The sequence below is a fragment of the Danio aesculapii genome, chromosome 25 (genome assembly GCF_903798145.1).
Source record: "Danio aesculapii chromosome 25, fDanAes4.1, whole genome shotgun sequence".
Classification (NCBI taxonomy): Eukaryota; Metazoa; Chordata; class Actinopteri; order Cypriniformes; family Danionidae; genus Danio; species Danio aesculapii.
Genome location: NC_079459.1, coordinates 33,187,261 through 33,214,671, shown reverse-complemented (window position 1 = coordinate 33,214,671; position 27,411 = coordinate 33,187,261). Strand labels below are relative to the sequence as shown.

At 36.1% G+C, this 27,411-nt stretch overlaps 2 protein-coding genes across 2 annotated transcripts in view; one reads left to right on the top strand and one right to left on the bottom strand.

Moving 5' to 3' along the window:
• The window catches only part of cracr2b (calcium release activated channel regulator 2B), a 48,966-nt gene extending 39,198 nt beyond the window's left edge, over positions 1-9,768 (bottom strand). The window contains exon 1 of the mRNA XM_056451993.1: positions 9,705-9,768. The gene's annotated coding sequence lies outside the window, so the exon portion shown is untranslated. The remainder of the gene's footprint in view (positions 1-9,704) is intronic.
• Positions 9,769-10,666: 898 nt separating this feature from the next.
• tmem138 (transmembrane protein 138) lies at positions 10,667-26,890 on the top strand. The gene is made up of 6 exons (XM_056452175.1): positions 10,667-10,834; positions 14,996-15,186; positions 18,598-19,006; positions 22,236-22,407; positions 24,945-25,020; positions 25,202-26,890. The coding sequence occupies exons 3-6, from the start codon at positions 18,879-18,881 to the stop codon at positions 25,312-25,314; spliced, it is 489 nt and encodes a 162-aa protein (XP_056308150.1). The 5' UTR covers positions 10,667-10,834; positions 14,996-15,186; positions 18,598-18,878; the 3' UTR covers positions 25,315-26,890.
• The last annotated feature ends 521 nt before the right edge of the window (positions 26,891-27,411 follow it).

Below are 27,411 nucleotides of genomic sequence, written 5' to 3'. Positions count from 1 at the left end.
GTGTGTGATGTTGGACATTGACATCGGCCTGACGTTGGTTCTAACATCAACCCGATTTTCATTACTAAACAAAATGCTGCGACGTTGGGGTGCAATCTGACATCATGTTGACATCCTGTGCCTGCTGGGAATGATAAAGATGAGTAGGAGAATTGGATGATCTAAATTGGCCATAGTGTACAGTATGTGTGTGAATGAGTGTGTATGGGTGTTTCCCAGTACTGGGTCGCAGCTGGAGGGGCATCCGCTGTGTAAAGCATATGCTGGAATAGTTAGTGGTTTATTCAGCTGTGGCGACCCCTGATAAATGAGACTAAGCTGTGTGAATGAATAATTCAATGTTGAGAATGGCAAAACGTGCTACCAAATAGTCAAAACCTGTTTAAAATGGCAAAACTTGCTATTTGCCACCAAAAATTTTCCCTAGAATACTATATTATAGAATATTTTAACAAATAGCATCTGATATAATGTGATGAAGGATGTATATGAATGTAAATATGTAATTTGCCACACAAGTTTGAAAACGCACATTGAAAGTGCATGAAAAGTGCTTAAATTTGACTTTGGAAATGGTGTAAGAATCCCATCATTGGTCCAAAATCTCGTTTCGAATACCTGCGTATTAAATATTAAATATGTTCGAAATGCCAGTTAGATTATTAACCATGTATTCAGATAATATTGCATTATTATTATTGCACTTCAAACTGTGGTTGGTTAAACAGTGACTTTACTTAGAAATCTTTACTAGTGGAATATGCTGAGGGCATCTGAAATATCCTGCTTCTTAATACATCTATAAATAAACATTAACCAAGAAGTTAAACATGTTTTCTGACCCGAGACGCTTAATACAATTTGACCGTAAATGTAAATGTTATCCGTGTTTGCGTTAGTATGTAGCCGTTTTGAACATGTGATTTGGGAACTAAAGAAAACAGATCTCCACCCTCAGTAAACGTCCAGCCGGTTTGAACGACCTGCTCTGCAAATTCAACAGCACAGAGAAACGATAGATATGAGCCAAAAGAAGAAGAAAACAAACAAATAAATCACCCAAAATCTAAAAGCAACTGTGCAGCAACGTTCTTGCAACCACCAAACAGGGGTGGACTTAGTGATTTGGAGGCCCCAATCAGCTCCAGATATGGGGCCTTTGCATTGAAACTCAAAACATTCTCTTTCTCTATAGATATTATATACAAATAAAAAACTAGTTCACAAACAAACAATGTACAGTTCATTTGTGATTTAGATTTTAATATTTGCATGTGCAGAATGGGAGGAACGTTCCACTATTCATGGAGGTTTTCAAAAGAAGTAATAATGTTAAAATCTTAACGGTTATAGACAGAAATTACAACTTATGACAGAAAAGTTATTGAAAGAGCTATATCAGTGGTTCCCAAAGTGAGGGTCGGGACCCCCTTAGTCGTCAGTTATTTTGGTACAACAACATACGAATACAGTCTCGGTCATACAGTGGAAGTAAAAAATAGTAAAGGGGGAAATATACAAACAGGTTAACATGGTAATACAGTCAAGCTAGGAGCAAAAAAATATATATCATAGAATAGAAAATCAGGAGAAATTATGGATGTAATGCCAAAAAGGTGTCCATAGCTGCCTGAAGTCATCTGACTTTTGATGTATATCATAGGTGAGTTTCTCAAATTGAAATAATGCACACACTTGAGACAACCACATTTTAAAGGAGGGTATCTGAGGAGATGACCACAGTAAAAGTATACATTTCTTTGCCAGATAGACCCAAATTAAAAACAAATGTTTGGTGTGGGAGTCCAACACATTCTCTACTCCGCCATACAACCAATACAATTCTAGAGAGAAACTGAATTTTATCTTAAAGAGTCCTTGTAGGAAATGATGTCTTTTCTTCCAAAAAGAGATGATTTTGTCACAATACCAGAAACAGTGAAGGAATGTTCCTTTGCTTTTTTTGCAGTTAAAACAAAGATCGGAGGAGTTTCTATAAATCTTTTTCAGACGCAAGGGTGTAAGATAAACTCTGTTAATGACTTTATAATTGAGCTCATGAACACCCAATGAAGTACATTTAGAATACAAATTGTTACATATTTCAGACCAATCTGTATCTTCAATTTCGTGACCTAAATCTTTTTCCCACACACATTTCAAACTCTCAAAGGAAGAAGTACACGAGTTAGACAGAGCTTTCTATATTTTAGATATTAGCCCCTTGGAAAAACTGTTTGTTACAATTTGCTCTGTGGCTGCAAGTTCAAATCTCAGTTTACCCTAATCGGACAAAGATTTAAAGGGCACATAGTTTACCTCTTTTTCATGATTTAATATTAATATTATGGTTCTTCTGAGTGTGTCAGTTTAGGTTCAGTTTAAAACACAATTCAGATTGTTTTATTATAATGTGTTAAAAAGTGTCATGTTGGGGGCGTGTCCACAGCTCGCTGATTTAGGGGTGTGTTGCTTCACATGTAGATTAGTTTCGGCTTCCCGCCAACGTAACAAGGGGGCGGGGCCATGAGCTCACCCGCTCTGCGTTTGCAACAGACAGGAAGACGGAGAAGGAGAGAGAGGATCACCATTCAGTCGTACATGTACGACTCTGACACAGACCAAGCAGAGAGAACAAAATCATTTGTGTCTTTGTACAGTTTTACAGCCAACTGTGTGCTAGTTTTAAGTGCCGAGCTTGTACACAGAAACTAATAACCACGCACACTGAATTAACTTTGACTGAGGCACCGGATGCGCCGCTCGAAGCCGCGACACGGCACACCAGACACTCTCTGTGACGCGGCAGAAGCATGAAGTGTCCCGAATCGTCGCGCCACGCATTTTTAAATTCTAAACATAGGTTTCTGCAGCGGTCCGCGGCGCCCAGCCGTCGACTTGAGTGTACCCTGATAGATACCTATGTTTAGAATTCTAAAACGCATGCCAGTTAAGATCACAGGGAGCTTCTGGGATCGCGAGAAATGCAAACGGCTGAAGTATAAGGTAGACTCAATGAGAAGTACACATGTTTGCAAACCTACCTAAAGATACAACCAATAATTCCGATTAGAGCGATAATGTGGAGAATATTGATCTTGTGTTGAGCCCAATGAGCCTTGCATCTAAAAATAGAGCAAGGGTGTTCCTTTAGTGATCTCGCTTCGACTCACGCTGAAAATGGCGGACGTGAATCAACAAACTGAGGATATGATGATGCGCCTGTCAATCAATATTGGTGGGCGGAGGGACCGCTCTCCTACGTCAGGTAGTGGTCGATTTGAAAACCACTCCAATTGGTCCACCGTTTTTTATGTTGTTAAATTGAAAAAAAAGCACTGGGTGTGCTTATATCACCCCAATATGACGGTCTATACACCATACATGCACAAATGTCTGCCCAAACAGCTTGAAAAGTAGATTTTTTACCATAGGTGCCCTTTAATGAAATGACACAGTTGAAGGTATTTAAAAAAAATTGGATTGTGGTAGATCATATTGATTTGAAATTTCTTGGGAAGATTTAAGTGTACGGTCTGTGAAGAGGCACGATAGTTTTTGAATCCCTGATTTGGACCAATTTGAAAAAACAATATTTTGGAAAGATATTGGGAAATCAGGGTTAAAAGCAATAGGCGAGAATAAGGTGATATTAGCTGGAATTTTAAAATGCTTTTTAATGTCTCCCCATGTTAGAAGAGAATTTGAAATAATGACATTTTTTGAAACACATTCCAGTTTAACATTTATAATAAAAGGCAGGGACTTTATTGGGAGCGGAGCACAGGCTGTTGCCTCTATGTTAAGCCAAAAGTAGTAGTTTTAATAGTAAAAAAAACAACAACATGCATATCAAAAACCATCAGCTTTTTTTTCATAGAATTGGTGTGTTTACATTAGATTAACAACCCAGCAATAGTGTCAACTGCAGCAGATTTAATTTACAGCACCAGGTTAAACTTTCTGACACCTTTATGGCGATCAAATACACAAAAAAATAAATACAGGCCACAACTGAATATTGAGAATGATCTCTGATTGGCGGTCTCCATAGACTTGTGCTGAAAGCATCGTGCCCGCCAGTCTCTTTAGTTGAGGTTAATATTAAATTAAATTAATGAATTACTACAAAACTGATATGGTTGTTAGACGGTTGCACTGTTTTGTGTTGTCAATATTCCCATGTTTATTTAAGCCTATTGTTGTGTGCGCAATTTTTGTATTTTTATAAACACCTCAGAGGAATTTGGGTGTCGCGAATCACTGGCATTGTTATTTTAGGGGTCGCAGGCTGAAAAGTTTGGGAACCCCTGAGCTATATGATTAATAAAGGCTTCTTGGCATTTGTCAGGGCCCCTTAATTCCCTGGGGTTCTAAGCGGCTGCTTACCTCGCTGATTGGTTAAGTCCACCCCTGCCATAAAAATGCTAGCAACTACATTTTAACACCCACCTAGAATACACCTTCAATTAGGGCAGGGCGATATGACAAAAATCTCACATCAGGATATAAGAAATGTCATATCTTGATGATGGTATATATCATGGTATAGTACCATTTCTGTCAATTCAAGGCAAGGCAAGTTTATTTATATAGCATATTTCATACACAGTGGCAATTCAAAGTGCTTTACATAAACAGGAAGAAAAGAAACAAGTATAAGAGAAATAAAACAAACAATAAAAATAGTAAAAAAAAACAAAAACAGATAAAATGTGTTATAAAAGAATAAAAAAAAGAAGAGAAAAACATATAAGTGCGATCTGTTGGATGTAGCACAGTGCTCATTCAGTAAAGGCACAGCTAAACAGATGTGTTTTCAGTCTTGATGTGAATCTGCCTAATGTTGGAGCACATCCGATCATTTCTGAAAGCTGATTCCAGCAGCAGGGGGCGCTGTTAGTAGCTGAAAGCCGATTCACCCTGCTTTGAATGACTCAGTGAATTCAGTGAGCATATCTATAATGTATTGAGGTCCTGGGCCATTTAGAGATTTATAGACCAGTAATAATACTTTAACATCTATTCTGAATGTAACTGGGTTATATTCAATCAATTCAATTAATTAACAGTTATATTCAATCAATTAATAGTTTATATATACTAACCACATGTAAATTTACATTTTATAGTATATACTCAATTTACTTATTCGTATTTCTTACTTTATTTAGCACTTTGGGGCAAATGTTTGATTAAAAATGCTGAAATATAAAATATAAAACATTTTTCAAAGACTAATGATTACAGGTGCGACATAAAAATAAAATAAATCGCAAAATAAAATGCAAACATGCACATTTTTGCTTCCAAGATTGCAATTTTATCATGATTCCAACCACTATACATCACTTAAGCAACTGTCCTAACAACATTTCGGGATCTGTTTGACCAGACTATTAATTAAAGCTAATAATACTGTAAATAATGTTTAGTTTCTTACACGGAGCGATCGTTTTGCTTCACAAGATCTCAGTGTGTCATCAGGAGCCACGACTGTTGATTTGGACTTGTTTGTATGCGTTTATTTTTAATCTAAAAAAATCTGTAACCATTTACTGACATTATAAGAATCACCAATGACAGACCACAGATTCAGCTCAAAATCATCTTTAAATGTTCTAATGAAGGGACGGTACAGTGGCTCAGTGGTTAGCACTGTCGCTTCACAGCAAGAAGGTCGCTGGTTCGAGTCGAGTCGATATCGCGGGAGCAAATGGAATTTAATACAGTGCTTCTTGTCCGATCAGAGACCCACTTCATATCGTATATCACACAGGCAGTGAAGATCGCTGATTTTTAAAGAAATCAGATCTTAAACGTGACAGTTTTATAATGGAAAGACAGTTCACTGGAAGCCCTTGGCTTGCCTGGCTGGAAATTAAAAGTCTGTGTGCACATAACCCATTGAGCTATACACAAAAACTGATTCCCAGCCACATTGTTGACAATTTGCTGAATGCAAAAAAGCCAATGTGACAACGATGAAGTGTTATATAATCTGCAAACACAGCAGCAACAGCAAACATGGGGATTTCACACACACTCAGACGTGGCAGTCAGGATCAGACCTCTCAGTGGTCTAACTACAGTCAACATTTACCTACTGTATGTAGACATATCGAAACTATCTAAACACACACAATCATGTCTCCTTATATATATATATATATATATATATATATATATACAGTTGAACTCTAAATTATTTGTCCTCCTGTGAATTTTTTCTTTTTTAAATATTTCCCAGATGATGTTTAACAGATTCAGGAAATTTTCACAGTATTTCCTATAATATTTTTTCTTCTGGAGAAAGTCTGATTTGTTTTATTTCGGCTAGAATAAAAGCAGTTTTTAATCTTATAAAACCATTTTAAGGTCAATATTATTAGCCCCCTTAAGCAATATTTGTTTTCGATTGTCTACAGAACAAACCACAGTTATACAATGCCTAATTAGCCTGGTTAAGCCTTTAAATGTCACTTTAAGCTGAATACTAGTATCTTGAAAAATATCTAGTAAGGTATTATATGCTGTCATCATGGCAAAGATAAAAGAAATCAGTTATTAGAAATGAGTTATTAAAACTATTATGATTAGAAATGTGTTGAAAAAAATCAGAAATTGGAGAAAAAAATATATACAGGGCGGCTAATAATTCTGATTTTAACTGTATATATGTTTTATTTCCACTGATCTCCAGGATGTGCAGAGCGAAACAGGATGGAGTCATGTGACACGGCGGCAGGATGGAGTCATGTGACCTGACTGTGTGTTTAAAAACAAAGTAAGATGCAAATACAGTTTAGCTGGGTTTACATAGTCAGCATTCAGAGCTCTTACTCACGATCACGAGTTTGGGGGAAACACCACCATATTCAGCGACCGCAGCTCTTATAAAACATCACAGATTTGCATAATGAATTAATGGTTTGGGTTGTGGCCGGAATGATTATGAGTGATTTGAATCAAGGTCATATAGTGCTTGGTCATATAAAAATGGAGAGGAGAAATATATATATATATATATATATATACACACACACACATACACACACTACCTGACAAAAGTCTTGTCGCCTATCCAAGTTTTAGGAACACAAATAATAACTTCTAGTTATCATTTGGTATCAGACATGGTTTATATGAAAGGCAAAGGCCTCTAGATTACACTTATTTTACCACAATAAAATATGATCAGGCCTTGATTTTTAATTATTTAATTAGGACAGTAAGGTCTGACTCTGCTTAGACTAAAGTCTGGTCACTGAACCTTCAATAATGTCCAGTATAGAATATGTGGTCATGCTGCAGTGGAAACAGAATGAATATTGTGTCTGACTCCATCATGAGCTTGGAGGACTGCATCCATACATCTCTGCACTGACTCAAATCACTGATTAATAAAGTCATCTGGAATGGCAAAGAAAGCCTTCTTGCAGGACTCCCAGAGTTCATCAAGATTCTTTGGATTCATCTTCAATGCCTCCTCCTTCATCTTACCCCAGACATGCTCAATAATGTTCATGTCTGGTGACTGGGCTGGCCAATCCTGGAGCACCTTGACCTTCTTTGCTTTCAGGAACTGTGATGTGGAGGCTGAAGTATGAGGAGCGCTATCCTGCTGGAGAATTTGCCCTCTCCTGTGGTTTGTAATGTAATGGGCAGCACAAATGTCTTGATACCTCAGGCTGTTGATGTTGCCATCCACTCTGCAGATCTCTCGCACACCCCCATACTGAATGCAACCCCAAACCATGATTTTTCCTTCACCAAACTTGACTGATTTCTGTGAGAATCTTGGGTCTATGCGGGTTCCAGTTGGTCTTCTGCAGTATTTGTGATGATTGTGATTCAGTTCAACAGATGATCCATCAGAAAAAAAAATTTACCTTCTGCCACTTTTCTAAATGATCAACTAGAAGTCAAGGTATTATTTGTTGCTCTTACAACTGGGATCAACGACAAGACGTCTGTCAGGTAGTGTGTGTATGTGTGTGTGTGTGTGTGTGTGTGTGTGTATATATATATATATATATATATATATACACACACACTATTGAAAATTATAATTTTTCAATTTAGTTTTAAATACTTTTTATAGTATCATACATTTATTTAAGTGGTCAAATATTAATTTAAATTTATTAATAACTTATTTAATTATTTCAGAAAAGGAAATATAAATATTTCTCATTTTCATTTAGTTAAACTTGATGAAAATTTAATTAAAAAGTAAACAAATATCCAAAAATAAAACACTAAACTGCCAAAATTATTATTATTTTACAAAAAAAAAAAAGTATAAATGTGAAAATGTATTCAAACTATTAATAAATACACAGCAGCATCTAAATAATATTAACGTTAAAATTAATTTAGCAAAATACTTAAGTTTAAATAACCATAAAATTAATTCATTCATTTTCCTCCGGCTTAGTCTCTATTTCAGATCACCACAGCGGAATGAACCGCCAACTATTCCCGCATGTTTTACGCAGCGGATGCCTTTCCAGCTGCAACCCAATACTGTGAAACACCCATACACACTCATTCACAACTGCCAGTTTAGTTTTAACCATAAAATATTTACAAAAATTATTTAGTTTCTTCATTTTTCAACATTTGTAAAACAAAAATGAGCCACTTCCATAAATTTGTTAATCATTTGAATCCAATTACATCTACAAGTCATTTCAACTTGCATTACACCGACTTGAAACATCAAGTTTAATCTCATACAAGTTTTAAAATTAAGTTGAAGCATAATTAACTTATTTTTGTAATCTAAAATAACACGAACACTACCGTGACTTAGTGATCATAACTTTTATGTGTCCCTGAAAATGCTCATATTCCTAATCCATACACATTTTTAATTTAAATGCACTTTAAAAGCACAAAGCAGTATTCATCCCATGGTTTACGTTATGTGAGAAAATACCAAAATATATGGGCATGGCATGTTTACACCTGCAATAAAGCCATAGAGGAATTGCAACACCCAAGGTCAAATAAACTTCCAGAGTTTGCAGCAATTACACACAAATATCACCTGAAAGACAATATAAGGCAGCCATATGCCGAGTTTTGCTCCGTGTTTGAGAACATCATAGCTAAATCATATTATTTTCAACAACAAAAAGTCCTTTCACACAAGATAAATCATTAATTTGGTTCAACAAAACTGCAAACACACTAAGAAAACACTGAAATGTGACTGAAAACACATGTGCAATGACCTACTTCTTACATTCAACACATTATGAATACATTTCAGAGTGAAGTATATTCACATGTAGCGTTTATATTTTAACATTCTGACCTGTTTGTTGAATTTGGACTCAAAACAAGAAATAAAAAGTATCATAGTAACAGTGTAAGATGGCAGCTTATAACTACTTCAGTTTACAGTCTACATGTGTTATGGTTTTGAAATGAATCTCTGTATAGCATGATAGAGGTCTAAAAATATGATAATACCATAATATTCTTTTGTAAAGTATACGAAGTGCGTGTTAATATCAGTTTTAATTAAATGTTGTCGATCACTTGTTGATTTTATGCATAATTTATACTGTACGTCAGCAGTCCACTTTTCATTAATGAACTCAAAAGTTAATGAACTAGCGTTAAATTGAATGTTTAATCAATTAATGTGTCGTTGATATTAATGAGTGGAAAAAATAAGATACAGAACATACCAGAAATGTGATTCTACGTCGCTCAGGGGTGAAGCGCGTGTCACCTGACGACTGCAGGTGTTTTATACCGGCTGTGAAATTGCGTCATCAACCGCAAGGGGGCAGTAGAGCTTTAGGAGTACCGTAATACACATAATAAGCGCTATTTATTATTATTATTTTAAAGAGTTTTTACAGTCTATGATTTGTCCTAAAAACGGATCAGAAATAAAGAAGCATATTCTATCATATATGTGCATAGATATACGAATTTTTAATAAAAATAAACTTTAAAATGGTTTAGGTCTGGATAATTCTGTCTTTTATGTACCAAATATGATTGTCATTGTGTGAGGATTCCCACCCTAAATGTTAAAGGCACTTGTAAAAAGTATATATATACATATATCTTGTATAAAAACCTAATTTGACGGTGAAAAAATATGTTATAAATATTATGAATGGGTGAAAACTTACATATTTTATTTACTTGTTAAATATATAATAATATTTAATAATTAAAGAAATTATATATAATTTATTTATTTTCATTATTAGCATTTTATACATTATTATATTCATAACAATTACCAGTTTGCCGGTAAAATATGACAAATGAATGGCTCCAAATGCCATTTGCTCATATTAAGAATAAGATAGACATACTATTTTATTTGTATTATTATTATTATTATTGTTATCATTACCATTGTTATTATTATTATTTAAAAATATGTATGACATTTGCCTTGGTTTTATTGTTTTTAACCATTTTTAGATGAATATGCTCAACTTCTTGAGTGCTTTCAGTTATTTTACCTGTCTTAAGTGGCATTTATGTTTTACATTTAATTATATTTACCATTAATGAATAATCAACCAATATAGGGCTCATAAAGAATAACTAAAATTGCTGAATAAGATTCTTCTACTCCTATACTATAGTTTTTACGGTAACCGGATTCTCGCGCCGTTGCCACGGGAGACGCGACAGCGCTCGTGCACGTCTGTAGCTCGCGTTCTCCTCAAGTCAGAAACTCCGTTATAATCACGCGAAATCAGCATAGTTTCACTATTCAGACGGATATTTTCATAATTCATACGGAGTTAATGAACACGATGTCTGCGTTTCGACCTACACTGGTGTGAAGGTTTGTAAAATTGTAGTGATGTGTGCTCTTGGTTAGCATTTAGCAGTTTAGCAAGTTAAATCTCTTGTTGATCTGAACACACAAACAGCTCAGACACTGTAATGTTATTTAAGGAATGAAATTGCAGGTGAGTAAGGTCAAAAATTAACTAATGATGTTAACCAGACTTTACCAGTTAGTTGCCCGCTCTACCAAATGGTTGACCATGTTTAGACTGTTTTAAATAATGACTGTTAAAGTCATTTAACATAATGGTTTACACACACAGCTATTATTGGTTTACAAAACAATCAAACAAACATAATCCTGTTGCACTACTACACTTGATTTTGGTTTTATTCTTAAAAAAACGAAAAAGAAAACATGTTAAGTGAGAATCTGTAATATTTTATTGCATACCTCAAAAAATAAAGAAAATAAAGGTGATTTAGTATTAAATATTTTTTATTTTGAATATTTTTTTAAATAAATTGCTTTTACACTTCATATTTTCCGATTTTCATAGTATAAGTATTAATTCCGGTACTTTTACCATAAACCGACAAATTAACCATTTGGTAGAGGTTGAATTTTAGAAATGATGGGATGTGTTGAAAATACATTCAGTGATTTAACTAGCGACATTAGAAGTTAAAGGCGCAGTATGTACGATTGACACCCAGTGGTTAAACTAGGTTTTGCACTCCTGGATCAATAGTATCTGGATGCAGCCTCTATGATGCAAGCTGGGATTACATCACTCAGCGATGCAATGTCAGACACAATGCACTTAATGGAGTGAGTGACGTCACTGTGACGGTTAGGGGTGGGATTAGGTGAGCACATTAAAAAGCATTGGATGCAGCACAGATTGCACTGCACCAGGTCTGCATCCAGACCCCTCTCAAACAAATGCAAGCGCAGGTTGCCAGATTGAGGACAGGAGCGAGTGATTTAAACCGTGTTCTAACTAAAGCAATAACACACAATAGAAGGAATATTGTCCATATTAAAAGGAGTTTTTGTCCTAACCAACACCTTGAATTGATGTATTAGAAACGGCTTCTATTTCTCACAGGTTAACAACAGAACACTATGATCACCTCAGGTACACCTCATGTGCTTTACTCAGTGTAAATGCTAATAATGTGAGTTTAAATGCCATTTTACATGACATTTATTGCCATATACTGAAAGCAGCAGCAGATAGTTCTTGTAAATAAAATAAACCATTTGAGCTTTAGAACTAAACACATATGAGGGATTCAGAATCTACACTTAATAATGATAAAGAGGGTTAATCTGTATTAATTAGATTCTAAACTTTACCATTTCATGAGTGAGTGCATATTCTGTGCTTCTGAATGGCTGTATTTACATTTCTGTCGTGTTTCGTCTGGTGCAAACAGCCAAATTGCTCATCACTGTGTATCATCACATAGCGTGTTGTTGGGACATGAGGCTACAATGTAACCTGCTCACTAAATGTTTATGCTCGTAATATTTATATTATTTGCTAATTAATAACCTCATGTGGAACTGACTCTGTGTCTCATTTCGGAGTCTGCTACTGTTCACCAGAGGTTGCATTTCAGTCACGGACTCATGCTTTCAGAGCCTTTCTGAATGAATGAATGAATGAAATATGCTGTTTTCCATCATGGCAACCCGGGTGGTGAAATATAATTGGCTAATCTGGCATTGGGCCGGTTAAAATGACCAAAACAAAGACAGCGTTCCAGCAAGGAAAGCACATTTTCAAAGCAGAATATCTGATTTCAGCATTGTTTTTCAGATAAACAAGAATGTTCACTTAGCATGAAATATCTGCAAACATATTATGGTATTTTTATACTTTAGAAGAGTCAAAAACTTTTATACAGCACCAAAAAAATAATTTCTTGGTGGGGCAGTTAAAGGGTTAATAACTGGAATCATGTTTGTTTTCTAAAAAAACCATGTTTAAACTTAGCAAATTACAATTATATTTTAAATATGCGCCATTTTTTTTGGCAAATATAAATTATTTCTTTTACGAAGGGGATTTTTATAATATTCTTTTATTAATCCAAATTTCAGAAAAAGTTTTCTGTTTCTGCGAACAGTCAAAAAAAAAAGAAAATGTAGAGTAAAGGTTGCGTATAATCAAGCGAAATATTTATGAACATATACCTCAGTATAGGGGTGGGCGGTACACCGCTGTCATAGTCATCACCGGTGTGACATTGCACCACGACATGGATTTTCTAATACCGTCAATACCGTAATAAATCAATTATGCACCTTAAACGGCTGCATTTACATCAATAATAGCTAATTCTAAATAATAAGGCATTCAATTTTCTTCAAACGTTCAGTTGTGGTCAGAATACATGTCCTTATACTACAGGGCTCGAAATTGCAACCATTTTGGTCGCATGAGCGCCCGAAATTTAATCTATGCGCCCTCATAATATATTTGGGAGCATTTGTGTGTCTGAATATAATGGTTGTAGTGCAATCTGATTTGATTTTCTCTAAAAACTTGCTGAATCGCTCTACCCTGCTGCTGTATTGGTTCATATTAGCTGTCAGTCACTCAACGCTTCCCGCTGTCAGATAACAAAAAGCTTTTGTTACTGCAGGAAATGCAAACGGCTGAAGAGTGAAAAGTGCACAGGTTTGCAAACCTCACCTAAAGTTATAATAATAATAATGGCGCAGATGACAGCGATCATGACATAAGGTAAATGTTGATCCGCCAGCTGAGATCAATCGAGTGTTTTCAGAGAAGGTGCCCGAATCTCGATGCGTTGCATTCACCGCGTGTTCAACGCAAATGTCCGCTAAATGTAAAATCTAACACTGTACACATCATCGCCAAAGAAACTCACCTTTACTAAGTTTACACTGAAACTACGGCTCATAACAAAGAGCGGAATTGCGCCGGTGGTCATCGCGAGAATCCTGCTCTGTCTGCTCATAAATTGGTGCGGCTGACTCGCCTGCTTTATTCCACCAACACAGAGAAATGAAGATCAGCTCATAACGAGACTGAGCATTTACAATGACCCAAACCAAAACTTTTAAAGAGTGATAGAAGTGAGACTTTCTTTTGTCCGCTATTTAAAGTAATACCATGATATTATACCGTCACCGTTCAAAAGATGAAAAATACCGTGATATTAATTTTAGGTCATATCGCCCACCCCTACCTCAGTAACAACCTTAAGTTAGATATTAATAAAACTGTAAAGTTTCATGACTTTAAGTTCTGCTAAAGTGGGGATTCATGAGGAAAAAAGCCTTTTAAAGTAAGGATTGTAGTTGAAATCTAGACACTGATTGAAAAAACACTTAAATATAAACATTTAAAGATTTTTTCGTAAAATACTACGTTTAAAATTAGCAAATTATAATTATATTATTACATATGCGCCATTTTTGGCAAATATAAAGCTTTTACAGAGGGGATTTTTGGGTTTGGATTTTTTTTAGGGGATGTCTTTTTATTGATCCACAATTTAGAAAATACTGCAAACAGTCATAAAAAATAGAGACTAAAATGTTGCATATAATCAAGCAAATTATTTATGAACATGTCTCTCAGTAACAACCTTCAGTTAGATATGAACAAAACTTTAAGTAGCTGAAGCTGAAGTTGGGATTCATGAGGAAAAATCTTGACAAAACACTCATTTAAAGTAAGTATTGTAGTGGAAATCTAGATTCTAAATAAAAAAGTGAAAAAATTAAACACTTAAACACTTACATTTGGTTGTTTTCTTTACATTATACTGGATAAAAATATTTAAACTCCAGAAAAAGCTCAAAATATCAAAACAGAATGGTGCATAAAAATGATCTGCAAGTGTCTCAGTTAAAAATGCTTTGTATATGTCTTATTGTATACACTTAATTACCTGTTACTTGAGTCTATTCAAAGTACTACTTTATTAATGTGATTTGTAAACAAATGGATAAACTTTCAACATGACAGTCACGTTTACCATCACAATCTCAGAGAGATTTCCCACCAGAACTCAGTGAACTCGAGAAACGAATCAACAGATAATCTCGCGCCTTCTGTCATTATATACACAATCAAATTAATTCCTCAGGACTCGTCATACTGTGGTTATTTCATGGTGAACGAGTCACGAGTGTTGAAGGAGCTGTTGTCTCTGTAATCTCTTTGTTTAGGCTCTGTGGAGTTTTGAATCAGACGGAGATTAGAGATGCCCAGAGCGTCTCATCTCCTCCTGCACTCAGTGAAATTAAGCCGTAATCCCTTCAGTGGCCTGCTGCTCTTCCTGTGTAACACCTTGGAGAACCAGAGCTGAAGGACTCGCTCACACCAGGCCAGTGTGACAGGACACTGCAGGAGTCAACGTGTGAGTACATGCACACATAGATAAATAGATTAATACAATAGACAGATTAATAAAATAGATAGATGTATATTTAATAGATAGACAGACAGGCATGTTAGAGAGTTTTGAAAAGATATACATTCAGAAGATCAGTAGATAGGCATTTGATACATAAACAGATGGATCCATATTCCAGACAGATAGATAGATAGATAGATAGATAGATAGATAGATAGATAGATAGATAGATAGATAGATAGATAGATAGATAGATAGATAGATAGATTAAAAATTGGATGGATAGATAGATAGATAGATAGATAGATAGATAGATAGATAGATAGATAGATAGATAGATAGATAGATAGATAGATAGATAGATAGATAGATAGATAGATAGATTAACAATTGGATGGATAGATAGATAGATAGATAGATAGATAGATAGATAGATAGATAGATAGATAGATAGATAGATTAAAAATTGGATGGATGGATGGATAGATAGATAGATAGATAGATAGATAGATAGATAGATAGATAGATAGATAGATAGATAGATAGATAGATAGATAGATAGATAGATAGATAGATAGATAGATAGATAGATTAAAAAATGGATAGATAGATAGATAGATAGATAGATAGATTAAAAAATGGATAGATAGATAGATAGATAGATAGATAGATAGATAGATTAAAAAATGGATGTATAGATAGATAGATAGATAGATAGATAGATAGATAGATAGATAGATAGATAGATAGATAGATAGATAGATAGATTAAAAAATGGATAGATAGATAGATAGATAGATAGATAGATAGATAGATAGATAGATAGATAGATAGATAGATTAAAAAATGGATAGATAGATCGATAGATTCACACAGGATTCACACATTCACACAGGGCGTCAGCGTCAACGCTTCCCATTCACTTTGAATGGGTGACGTCAGGCGTTGCCGAACTGCATTGTGGGTTCTTTGGTGCCGCTTCAGTGGCGTTTCTTGTTGCAGAAGTTGGGAATTTCTCAACTTTTCAAGTGCCAACGGATGCGTCAGCCAATCAGATCGCTTTATGCAAATACACCAGCTCAGACAGTAGTCGATAGCGGACTAATTTCATTAGCTGATGCTGCTATGACGATCGCGTCAGCCCCAACTTCAGACACACCCTCTGTCAAGCATTGACGCTGAAGCCCCGTGTGAATCGGGCGTGAGACATATCCCTGCGCTACACCAGAAGTTATGTGGTAGATAGATTTGATTGATTGATTGATTGATTTTTGTTTACCAAATTCTCAAATTATTGCTTATTTCCTCAAGTTTTGGACCTAAAACAGATCCCTGCGGTACAGCTCAAGTTAGGAGATAGATAGATAGATAGATAGATAGATAGATAGATAGATAGATAGATAGATAGATAGATAGATAGATAGATAGATAGATAGATAGATAGATAGATAGATAGATTAAAAAATGGATGTATAGATAGATAGATAGATATATAGATAGATAGATAGATAGATAGATAGATAGATAGATAGATAGATAGATAGATAGATAGATAGATAGATAGATAGATTAAAAAATGGATGTATAGATAGATAGATAGATAGATAGATAGATAGATAGATAGATAGATAGATAGATAGATAGATAGATAGATAGATAGATAGATAGATAGATAGATTAAAAAATGGATAGATAGATAGATAGATAGATAGATAGATAGATAGATAGATAGATAGATATATTAAAAAATGGATAGATAGATAGATAGATAGATAGATAGATAGATAGATAGATAGATAGATAGATAGATAGATAGATAGATAGATAGATAGATAGATAGATAGATAGATAGATTAAAAAATGGATAGATAGATCGATAGATTCACACAGGATTCACACATTCACACAGGGCGTCAGCGTCAACGCTTCCCATTCACTTTGAATGGGTGACGTCAGGCGTTGCCGAACTGCATTGTGGGTTCTTTGGTGCCGCTTCAGTGGCGTTTCTTGTTGCAGAAGTTGGGAATTTCTCAACTTTTCAAGTGCCAACGGATGCGTCAGCCAATCAGATCGCTTTATGCAAATACACCAGCTCAGACAGTAGTCGATAGCGGACTAATTTCATTCCAGATGCTGCTATGACGATCGCGTCAGCCCCAACTTCAGACACACCCTCTGTCAAGCATTGACGCTGAAGCCCCGTGTGAATCGGGCGTGAGACAAATCCCTGCACAACACCACAAGTTATGTGGTAGATTTGATTGATTGATTGATTTTTGTTTACCAAATTCTCAAATTATTGCTTATTTCCTTAAATGTTTTGGAACTAAAAACAGATCCCTGCGGTACAGCTCAAGTTAGGATATAGATAGACAGACAGACAGACAGACAGGCAGACAGCATTTGATACATAAACGGATTGATATATATTCCATCCAGATGATAGATAGACTGATTTATTTATTGATTGATTGACTGATATTTGTTTACTAATTTCTCAAATTATTGCTCATTTCCTCAAATGTTTTGCACCTAAGACAGATCCCTGCGGTACACCACAAGTTATTATATAGATAGATAAGATAGATTAATAAAATTCAGTTTTTCCTCTAAGATTTTTTCCAGCTGTGGCGGCAGACTCTGTTAGGCATTTAACACAGATCTACCAACTACATGTGTCGTCATTTCATTGACAAATGTGGTGAGCGCAGTATTACAAGTCGAGATCGCATTATCTCAGTGCTCGAGCGCCGATTTCCTCTGATCAATACAGGGTAGGCCATTTATATGGATACACCTTAACAAAATGGGAATGGTTGGTGATATTAACGTCCTGTTTGTGGCACATTAGTATATGTGAGGGGGCAAACCTTTCAAGATGATTGGTGACCATGGTGGCCATTTTTAAGTCGGCCATCTTGGATCCGACTTGTTTTTTCAATAGGAAGAGTGTCATGTGACACATCAAACTTATTGGGAACTTCACAAGAAAAACAATGGTGTGCTTGGTTTTAACGTAACTTTATTCTTTCATGAGCCCCCTCACATATACTAATGTGCCTCAAACATTGACGTTAGACGTTATTAAAAGGACGTTAATATCACCAACCGTTCCCATTTTATTAAGGTGTATCCATGGCCCACCCTGTAGATTCAATAGCATTTAATAATTAAACAGAGGGATATATATATATATTCCATCCAGATAGATAGTGAACATTATTAAATATAGATAAACACTTAAGTAGGCACTTATTTAAGGCATTTAGAATTATAGCCTGCCTGACTCTCCATTCTACATTAAAGATAAATAGAAGAGGCTTTGACGTTTGACAATGTATTGCAGTTTGTGAAGGTGAAGATGTGTTTGATTCTTTTAGTTTTTTCCTTATGTGATTTTTGTCTTCTGCACAGTGTGTTCAGAGGATCATCTGAAGCCTCTCTGAAGAGGAGTCCAGCTCTTTAGGAACAGTAAGAGCATCTGGATGTTCACTCGTCACTCTCTCCGGCATGGCTGACCTCTGGATTAAACCGCCTCTCCAGGAATTAGATTTGTGGTCTGCTGGATTCCCGTGGAGCAGTCAGAAGCGTTATGGAGTTTAGTTCATATAATCCGAGTGTCCCGATCTCTATGTGGTGTGGTCTGCTGGAGGCCTGCGTCGCTGTGCTCTAGTGAAGTCCACACCGCTGCAGAAATGCTCCAGACAAATAACTACTCGCTGGTGCTGCTGATCCAGCTGGCTCTGCTCACCTTCGACCTGTTCGTCAACTCCTTCAGCGAGCTGCTGCGGTCCGCGCCGGTCATCCAGCTCGTGCTCTTCATGTGAGAATCCGCCCATAACACCACATGAATTAGTTTACATGTTCAATAAAACCCAATTACGTGACTAATCACAGAATTGCGGGCACATTTAAAGCATTTTCCATTTATTTTCTTTAAAGTCAGCATAAACCGCGACCGCTTTTTTATTCATATTGTGATGCAGTTCCTAGAGAAGCGGAATACTTAATGAGAAAACAGTGGATGTGGCTCGTTTTTTCCTGCGAGCTGATTGGATGTAGTAAGATAGGCATTTCATTCAGAAAGATCGGGAAAAGGGTTTCGGCGAGAGTTATTACAATCTAACAGAATCATATGGTTGGTTTTGATTTCATTTGTACTTTAAAGTGGAACAAATGTATCATTTACAGTCAATCGAATCTGCTATATTCAATTCAATTCACCTTTATTTGTATAGCGCTTATTCAATGTAGATTGTGTCAAAGCAGCTTCACAGTAAAGGTCATAGTAAATTGGAACAGTGTAGTTCAGTTTGTAGTGTTTAAGTTCAGTTCAGTTGAGCTCAGTTCAGTGTGTTTTAATAATCACTACTGAGAGTCCAAATATTGAAGAGCAAATCCAACGATGCGCAGCTCTATAGATCCTGAACCATGCAAGCCAGTGACGACAGCGGAGAGGGAAAAAAACTTTACTAAATGGCGGAAGTGAAGAAAAAAAACCTTGAGAGAAACCAGGCTCAGTTGGGCACGACCATTTTAATTTCTCCGCTGGCCAAACGTCTTGTGCAGAGCTGCAGTCTCAGTGGCGGAGGCTGGAAGCTGGCCTCAGCGAAGACTCGTCTGTCTCTGGAGCGTCACAGGAATCAGTCTCATGTTCTCCACTCTTCCATGACCATCACAGTAGCACCTCAGGATACGGCCTGGTCCAGGATATGGAAACCTTGGGATCATCTCGTCGTTGGTCTTGGATCGAATCAGTGACTCTGCATAGTCTGAGGGCCTCAGGAAGAGTATCCCCAGGTGGAAATGGAGAATAAAGAGAATAATTAGCGTAGCTGATGTTCACAGTGTATATCAACAAGATGCAGAACCTGTGTGGAAGCCCCCTAAGTGGTGCACTAAGTGTATGCTTTACTGAACAGATAGGTCTTTAATCTAGCTAGAAGTGTAAAATGATGCAAAATGCTTGAAAGTGAGAGACTATTTGATTCTGTTGCTAATTGTTGTTTTACTTAAACTTTTTTAAAACAATTAATTTAAACTTTTTGTGCTTCAGCTCAAGAGATTAACCATGAACAGAGACCACATGGCATGTCTGAACCAGAATTTGATGTATTTTCATCTTATTATTGTTTTAAAAAAGTAAATGAGAAATTCACTGAAATATCACAGTAACAGAGTTGACAGAATTAATCTATAATTGGTAATGAAAAATTTTGAGACATGCCTCAATTTACAAATTGTTCTGCCATTTTATAACTGATGTAACAGTTGACCAGAACATAGGGGCAGACACAAAATGTGTATTTTATTTTTAACTTTATTTACACTTTTTTTTTAAGGTGGATGTTTATTTAACTCAAAAGTTTATTTAATTCCCTGCTAATTAGACTTATTCATTCATTTTCAATCGGATTAGTCCCTTTATTCATCAGGGGTCGCCACAGCGGACTGAACCGCCAATTATTCCAGCATATACGCAGCAGATGCCCTTCCAGCTGCAACCCAGTACTGGGAAACATCCATACCCACTCATTCACACACCTACACTACGTCCAATTCAGTTAATCAATTCCACTATAGCGCATGTGTTTGGACTGTGGGGGGAACCAGAGCACTCGGAGGAAACCCACGCCAACACGAGGAGAACATGCAAACTCCACACAGAAGATTCAGGAGACAGAAACAGTGAAAAATATGTATAGTTGGAGTCTTTAAGTTAAAATTTAAGTTAGTAATAGTTAATAATTATTCATTTAAGTTAATAATAATCTTAAATAAACATACAAACATCATTTTTTAGGAATAACTGGATATAATTTGTGCTCTTATTCAAAACGGCTTCATAAAACTGTTGTTTTTGAATAATTATAGAAGGTTTATATAGGAGACGGCAAATTTTGGAATCATGTAAACCAAGAACCAGCGAATACGAGTAAATCGTGCTTATAAAACTTTATTAATGATTAAATTTGTTGTTTATTATGTCAGTGGAAATTTACAGCTCATATATAGATACACTGTAGTCCTTAGAAGATGCAGCATTTTGACTCATTTCTAATTGTGCTGCATGAGATGAAATCAGGCGACGCAGTGGTGCAGTAGGTAGTGCTGCACAGCAAGAAGGTCGCTGGTTCAAGCCTCGGCTGGGTCAGTTGGCGTTTCTGTGTGGAGTTTGCATGTTCTCCCTGCGTTTGCGTGGGTTCCCTCCGAGTGCTCCGGTTTCCCCCACAGTCCAAAGACATGCGGTACAGGTGAAATGGGTAGGCTAAATTGTCCGTAGTGAATGAGTGTGTGTGTGTGTGGATGTTTCCCAGAGATGGGTTGCTGCTGGAAGGGCATCCGCTGCGTAAAAATGTGCTGGATAAATTGGCGATTCATTCCACTGTGGCGACCCCGGATTAATAAAGGGACTAAGCTGAAATGAAAATGAATGAATGAATGAATGAGATGAAATTATATTTGTAATTGTTTGGGTCAAGAAAGCATTCTCAGTATATTAACTGCTATTAATGCTCTGTCTGGATATGATTAAGTCTGACTTGTTTCTGTCATATCACAAATGCACACTTTAGTAAACCCACATATGCTGGTGAATGACTTATGAAATCAGCATAAAGAGCAAAAATCTAGCTGTGACGATTGGTTTATGCTAAAGTCATTTATGATCTTACTCTGATAAAGCAGTTGGGTTTTTAGCATGAACTGAATTAAAGGGACAGTTCAGTCAAAAATGAAAAATGTACTCCTCCAAATCCTCTACTTGTGTCAAACCTGAGTTTCTTTCTTTTTTTTTCCACAAAGGAAGATACACTGAAGAATGCTGGAGAAAACAACCATTGACTTGCATATTTTTTGTTCCTACTATGGAAGTCAATGGCTGCCGCTGTCCAACATTCTTCAGAATATCTTGTTTTGTTTGGAACCACTTGAAGGTGAGTCAAAATGCCTGACTTTTCATTTTTGGGTGAATTATCTCTTTAAGGACATGAATGTAAACACACTCAACGCTTGATTGTGTCTCATATGGTTTATGTGTCTGGCCTTCACAGAATCCAGGACATCGGGATCCTGTTTAACGTGATCATCATCCTCCTGATGATGTTTAACACGTACGTCTTTCAGGTGGGGCTGGTGTCGCTGTTACTGGAGCGCTTCAGAGCCATGCTGATGCTGTCTGCTCTCTACCTGACCCTCAGCATCTGCTTCCACTGCTGGGTCATGGTGAGTCAATACACTCACAGGTTTTCATGTCTTACGGAGACTTCACATAGACAGACATTTTCTACTGACTATTCTGTTCTATTCTTTTTTTTTTTTTAAATATAAAATAAATTAGATTTCATTCTGGATGGTTTATGAGAGGTTTTCTTCATGGGGACTGAATAAATGTACCCTCAATGTCAAGAATTACAGTATTATACTTGAGAAGAGATTTGTTCCCCTTAACATGGTGAATACCAGGACACACACGCACACAAAGGTTTTTTTGTGAGACATTACAGTTTCCATTGTTTTTTTTTTACTGTACATACTGTACACACTTAAACCTAAAACCAACCCTAAGAGGAAACTGCAGTTTTACTTTCTGAAAAAAATCTTTCTTTATAATTTATATGCTTTTTGAGAATTGAGGACATCAACATTGTCCTCATAATTCAACACTTTCTTGTAATACTATGTACACATACACGGACATTATTATAAATATATATATATATTACACCAAAATATTCCTTTAAACATTTACATTCCTAAAATATTCCCGTTTACTTTGTTCTGTTCATTTTTCATTTTTAAATAAAAAACTTTTAAACTTTTTAAACTTTTAAAAGTTTAAATTTTAGCTTTAAAAAAACGAGTTAAAGTTTTGCTCTTAAAGCAAAGTTACTTAATCACTTTAAAAAGTCAACCAAAAGTTATAAAAGTCAACTAAATGCTTTAAAAGTGAACAAATTGCTTTTAAAGTAAAAAAAAACTGCTTTATAAATCACCTAATAAATTTAGAAGTCAACTAATTGCTTCAAAAGTAAACTAATCGTTTTTAGTCAACCAATTGCTTTTAAAGCCAATTAATTGCTTTTAAAGTCAACTAACCTCGTTTAAAGTCAACCAATTGCTTTTAAAGTCAACTAACCGCGTTTAAAGTCAACTAATTGCTTTTAGTCAACCAATTGCTTTTAAAGTCAACCAATTGCTTTTAAAGTCAACTAATCGCGTATAAAGTTAACCAATTGCTTTTAGTCAACAAATTGCTTTTAAAGTCAACCAATTGCTTTTAAAGTCAACTAATCGCGTATAAAGTTAACCAATTGCTTTTAGTCAACAAATTGCTTTTAAAGTCAACAAATCGCGTATAAAGTCAACCAATTGCTTTTAAAGTCAACTAACTGCGTTTAAAATCAACCAATTGCTTTTAAAGTCAACTAACCGCAATTAAAGTCAACCAATTGCTTTAAGTCAACCAATTGCTTTTAAAGTTAACTAATCGCTTTTAAAGTCAACCAATCACTTTTAAAGTTAACCAATTACTTTTAAAGTCAACTAACCGCGTTTAAAGTCAACCAATTACTTTTAAAGTCAACTAACCGCGTTTAAAGTCAACCAATCGCTTTTAAAGTCAACTAATCGCGTATAAAGTCAACCAATGGCTTTCAAAGTCAACTAACCGCGTTTAAAGTCAACCAATTGCTTTAAGTCAACCAATTGCTTTTAAAGCCAACTAATCGCTTTTAAAGTCAACCAATCGCTTTAAGTCAACCAATTGCTTTTAAAGCCAACTAATCGCTTTTAAAGCCAACTAATCGCGTTTAAAGTCAACCAATTGCTTTAAGTCAACCAATTACTTTTAAAGTCAACTAATGGCTTCAAAAGTCAACCAATTTATGTCAACTAATCAATTTGAAAGTCGACCAGCTGCTTTTTAAAAGCAACAAATAGTCACTAAAAGTCAACCAATTGCTTTAAAATTTCAACCAATCGCCCTCAAAGTCAACTATTCACTCAATTTCAACCAATCGCCCTTAGTCAACCAATCACTCCAAAAGTCAATCAATCACTCCAAAAGTCAATCAATCGCCCTTAAAGTCACCTATTCGCTTTAAAGTCAACCGATTCCTTTTAATGTCAACTTCGCTTTAAAAGTCAACTAAGCAATTTAAAAGTCAACCAACCGCTTTAAAAGTCAACTAACAAAGTCAGCCAAGGACATCAGCAATGTCCTCATAATTCCCCCCTTCTTGTAATACCCGTGTCATACTCATGTCATGATACACATTTGTGTCCTGATGTGTCACAAAAACATGTATACACACATACACTATTATATATATTACACCAAAGTATTCCTTTAAACTCTTACATTCCTAAAACATTCCCATTTTCTTTATTGTGTTTATTTTCCATTATTAATCCATTCTGCTTAAAATGATTGAGTAATATGTCAATTTAAAAATAAACTTTGAATAAATTGTGGAGCAGCATGGCATTAGCAACACCAAGGTTGCGGGTTTGATTCCCAGGGAAAGCAAGAATTGACACCTTTAATTTTGTACTTTCAATGCAATGGAAAAGCATCTTCAAAAGGCTTAAAAACATGCTCCTCTTCATTCTGTTTGTTTAAATCATTATTTTATTTCACATAACATACATTTTACGTTTCCAAAATGTACATGTGTATTTATTTTCTGTCCAAGTTGATGATTAGCTTCATTTGCATTTGTAAAATACTAATGCTTCATATTACATCTGTTGTCCATCAGAACCTGCGGTGGATGGAGTCCAATCGGTTCGTGTGGACGGACGGCCTGCAGGTTCTCTTTGTGTTTCAGAGAATCGGTAAGCAGCCAAACATAGAATTAGATTTCACATAAGGGTCACTGTCGATCCTGTCAACAGCCTCCCAGTTTCTTTCATGCGTGTTTGTAGGCCTCGCCATCCTCAACACTGAAGAGATTGTGGAGCTGTTCGACCATAATCCCTCCTACAGATCTTAATCATTGCTCTTGTGTCTCCGCAGCTGCTGTGTTGTATTACTACTTCTACAAACGCACAACCGAGTATCTTGGAGACCCCAGACTTTACGAGGATTCTCCGTGGCTCCGTGATGCTTTCGCAAGAGCGAGACAGTGAGGAGAGTGAGGAGAAACCCAAATGATGCTCAAGGGATGCTAACATTGCACATTTATTCCACAAAACTCTCAAGCTTTTCAGGAGACCAAACTGATAATGGACTCGTTCAGAGCCTCTCCAGATTAAACAGAGGAAGGAGCAGAGGAAAGAAGAGCAACGAGAGGTAAAGCAGATCATGAAAGGTCTACAATCATGTTTTAATCACAGCAAAAATGATCTTAATGCCTCCACCAGGTGTAAAGCTACACTTAGTACTGCAGTTTTGTCTTCATGACAGGGTTAGTTCACTCAAAAATGAAAATTATCCCGTGATTTACTCACTTTCAAGGGCATACTAGGGGTGAACATGACTTTCTACGTTCATTTGAATTCAATTAAGAGCTATATTAAAAATGATCATTAGATTTTCCAGCTCTACAATGGCAACGGGAAGGTGTTTTTCTTCAGAAGTCCAATAAAATGCATCTATCGATGAAAATAAGTGCCTCATGTGGCCATGTGAGCTGAATAAAAGTCTCCTGTAGGGAATCCATGCATATTTGTAAGAAAAATATATAATTAGAACTTAAAATAATCATTTTTGTATAACTTTCGTGAAATGATTGAGTGCAGCGCCATCTGTAGTTCATACAAAGCAACTGTAGTACCATTATAATGGCGTTATTTGAATAAAAATGGTGTTGCTCGTTAAAAATACACTTCCATCTTCATTTATTATTTGAGAGCATTATTTTGGTACATTAAGCGCCATCATCTTGACAGGTGTGTGTTTTGTTTGTCTCTTTTCACTGCGCTTTTTCTACTTTACACTCGAGAGTTTAAAAAAAAATAGACTCCTGTCCAGCAGATGGCGCTAATGCACCAAAAAAATGCACCTCAATGACAGAAGAAGACAACTTCTGCTGGTAGTTTCTCAAAACCGTTTATAAAGTTTTAAATATGGATATTTCTCTAACAATAAAACACAGATTTGCTAAAGAAGTTCTTTATTCATCTACCAAAGCGGCATGAGGTCAGTTTTTATTATAGATTCTGCATTTTATTGGACGACTAAAGGAAAACGTGCCATTATAGAGCTGGAAAAGCCCAAGGTAAGTTTTAATATCACTCTGACTGGGTTCGAAGAAAACGAAGAACGTCATGTAGACTCCTAGCATGCTTTAAGTGTGAGGAAATAATCTGATCATTTACATTTGTGTGAACTAACCCTTTAGCTACTGGTTTCATAGATATCTTGTTGTGTATCGATTAGTGGCTAATGCTAAGATGTGTTGTAATGTCTGGAGCAGCGTTTGTACATTTGAGTCACGAGAGTTTGCCTTTGAAAAGACTAAGAGTGGAATCAGGACTATGGAGTTGTTTTATATACCGACCAATTCCTTTTTTTTTAATTTGCAATATTTTCATCCTCCAAACGTGACGCGTATTTTTAGTAAATTGTTGACGGAGCATCAACAAAGTGCCTCACGGTTTTCACCCAACACTACGCAGAGCGTCAGCGCACTGGTTATGCTGAAATTGTGATTTTATTGGTCTGTCGCTGCTGATGTTGTTATAATAAACCTTTTTCATTCGACTGACTCGTGACTTTATGGAAGCCTGTCGTGGAATTTAAAAACAAATCCATCAGAAAGCTTTCATTTAGGGCTGCGCAATATATTGTTTCAGCATCGATACTGTAATGTGCGCATCCGCAGTAGTCACATCGCAAAGATATGCAGCAGAATAGCATGTAATCACTGTATTTATATCATTTAAGCAGAAATGTTTTTTTTTTTCTTGTTTCTAGTGCAAATATCTACATTTCAGAGCGAAAACAAGATTATTTCACTTTGGCAGATTATTCCCACTGGCAGCACGGTGGCGCAGTGGGTAGCACAACTGCCTCACAGCAAGAAGGTCGCTGGTTTGAGCCTCGGCTGGGTCAGTTGTCATATCTATGTGGAGTTTGCATGTTCTCCCCGTGTTGGCGTGGCTTTCCTCCGGGTGCTCCGGTTTCCCCCACAGTTCAAAACCATGTGGTATAGGTGAATTGGGTAGGCTTAATTGTCCATAGTCTATGAGTGTGTGTGGATGTTTCCCAGTGATGGGTTACGG

Excerpts from the sequence above, each read along its gene's own strand:
- tmem138 (XM_056452175.1), top strand. The coding sequence starts at position 18,879 with ATGCTCCAGACAAATAACTACTCGCTGGTGCTGCTGATCCAGCTGGCT. Across the intron at positions 22,408-24,944 it reads GCTTCCACTGCTGGGTCATG|AACCTGCGGTGGATGGAGTC; the intron begins GTGAGTCAATAC and ends GTTGTCCATCAG. Across the intron at positions 25,021-25,201 it reads CTTTGTGTTTCAGAGAATCG|CTGCTGTGTTGTATTACTAC; the intron begins GTAAGCAGCCAA and ends GTGTCTCCGCAG.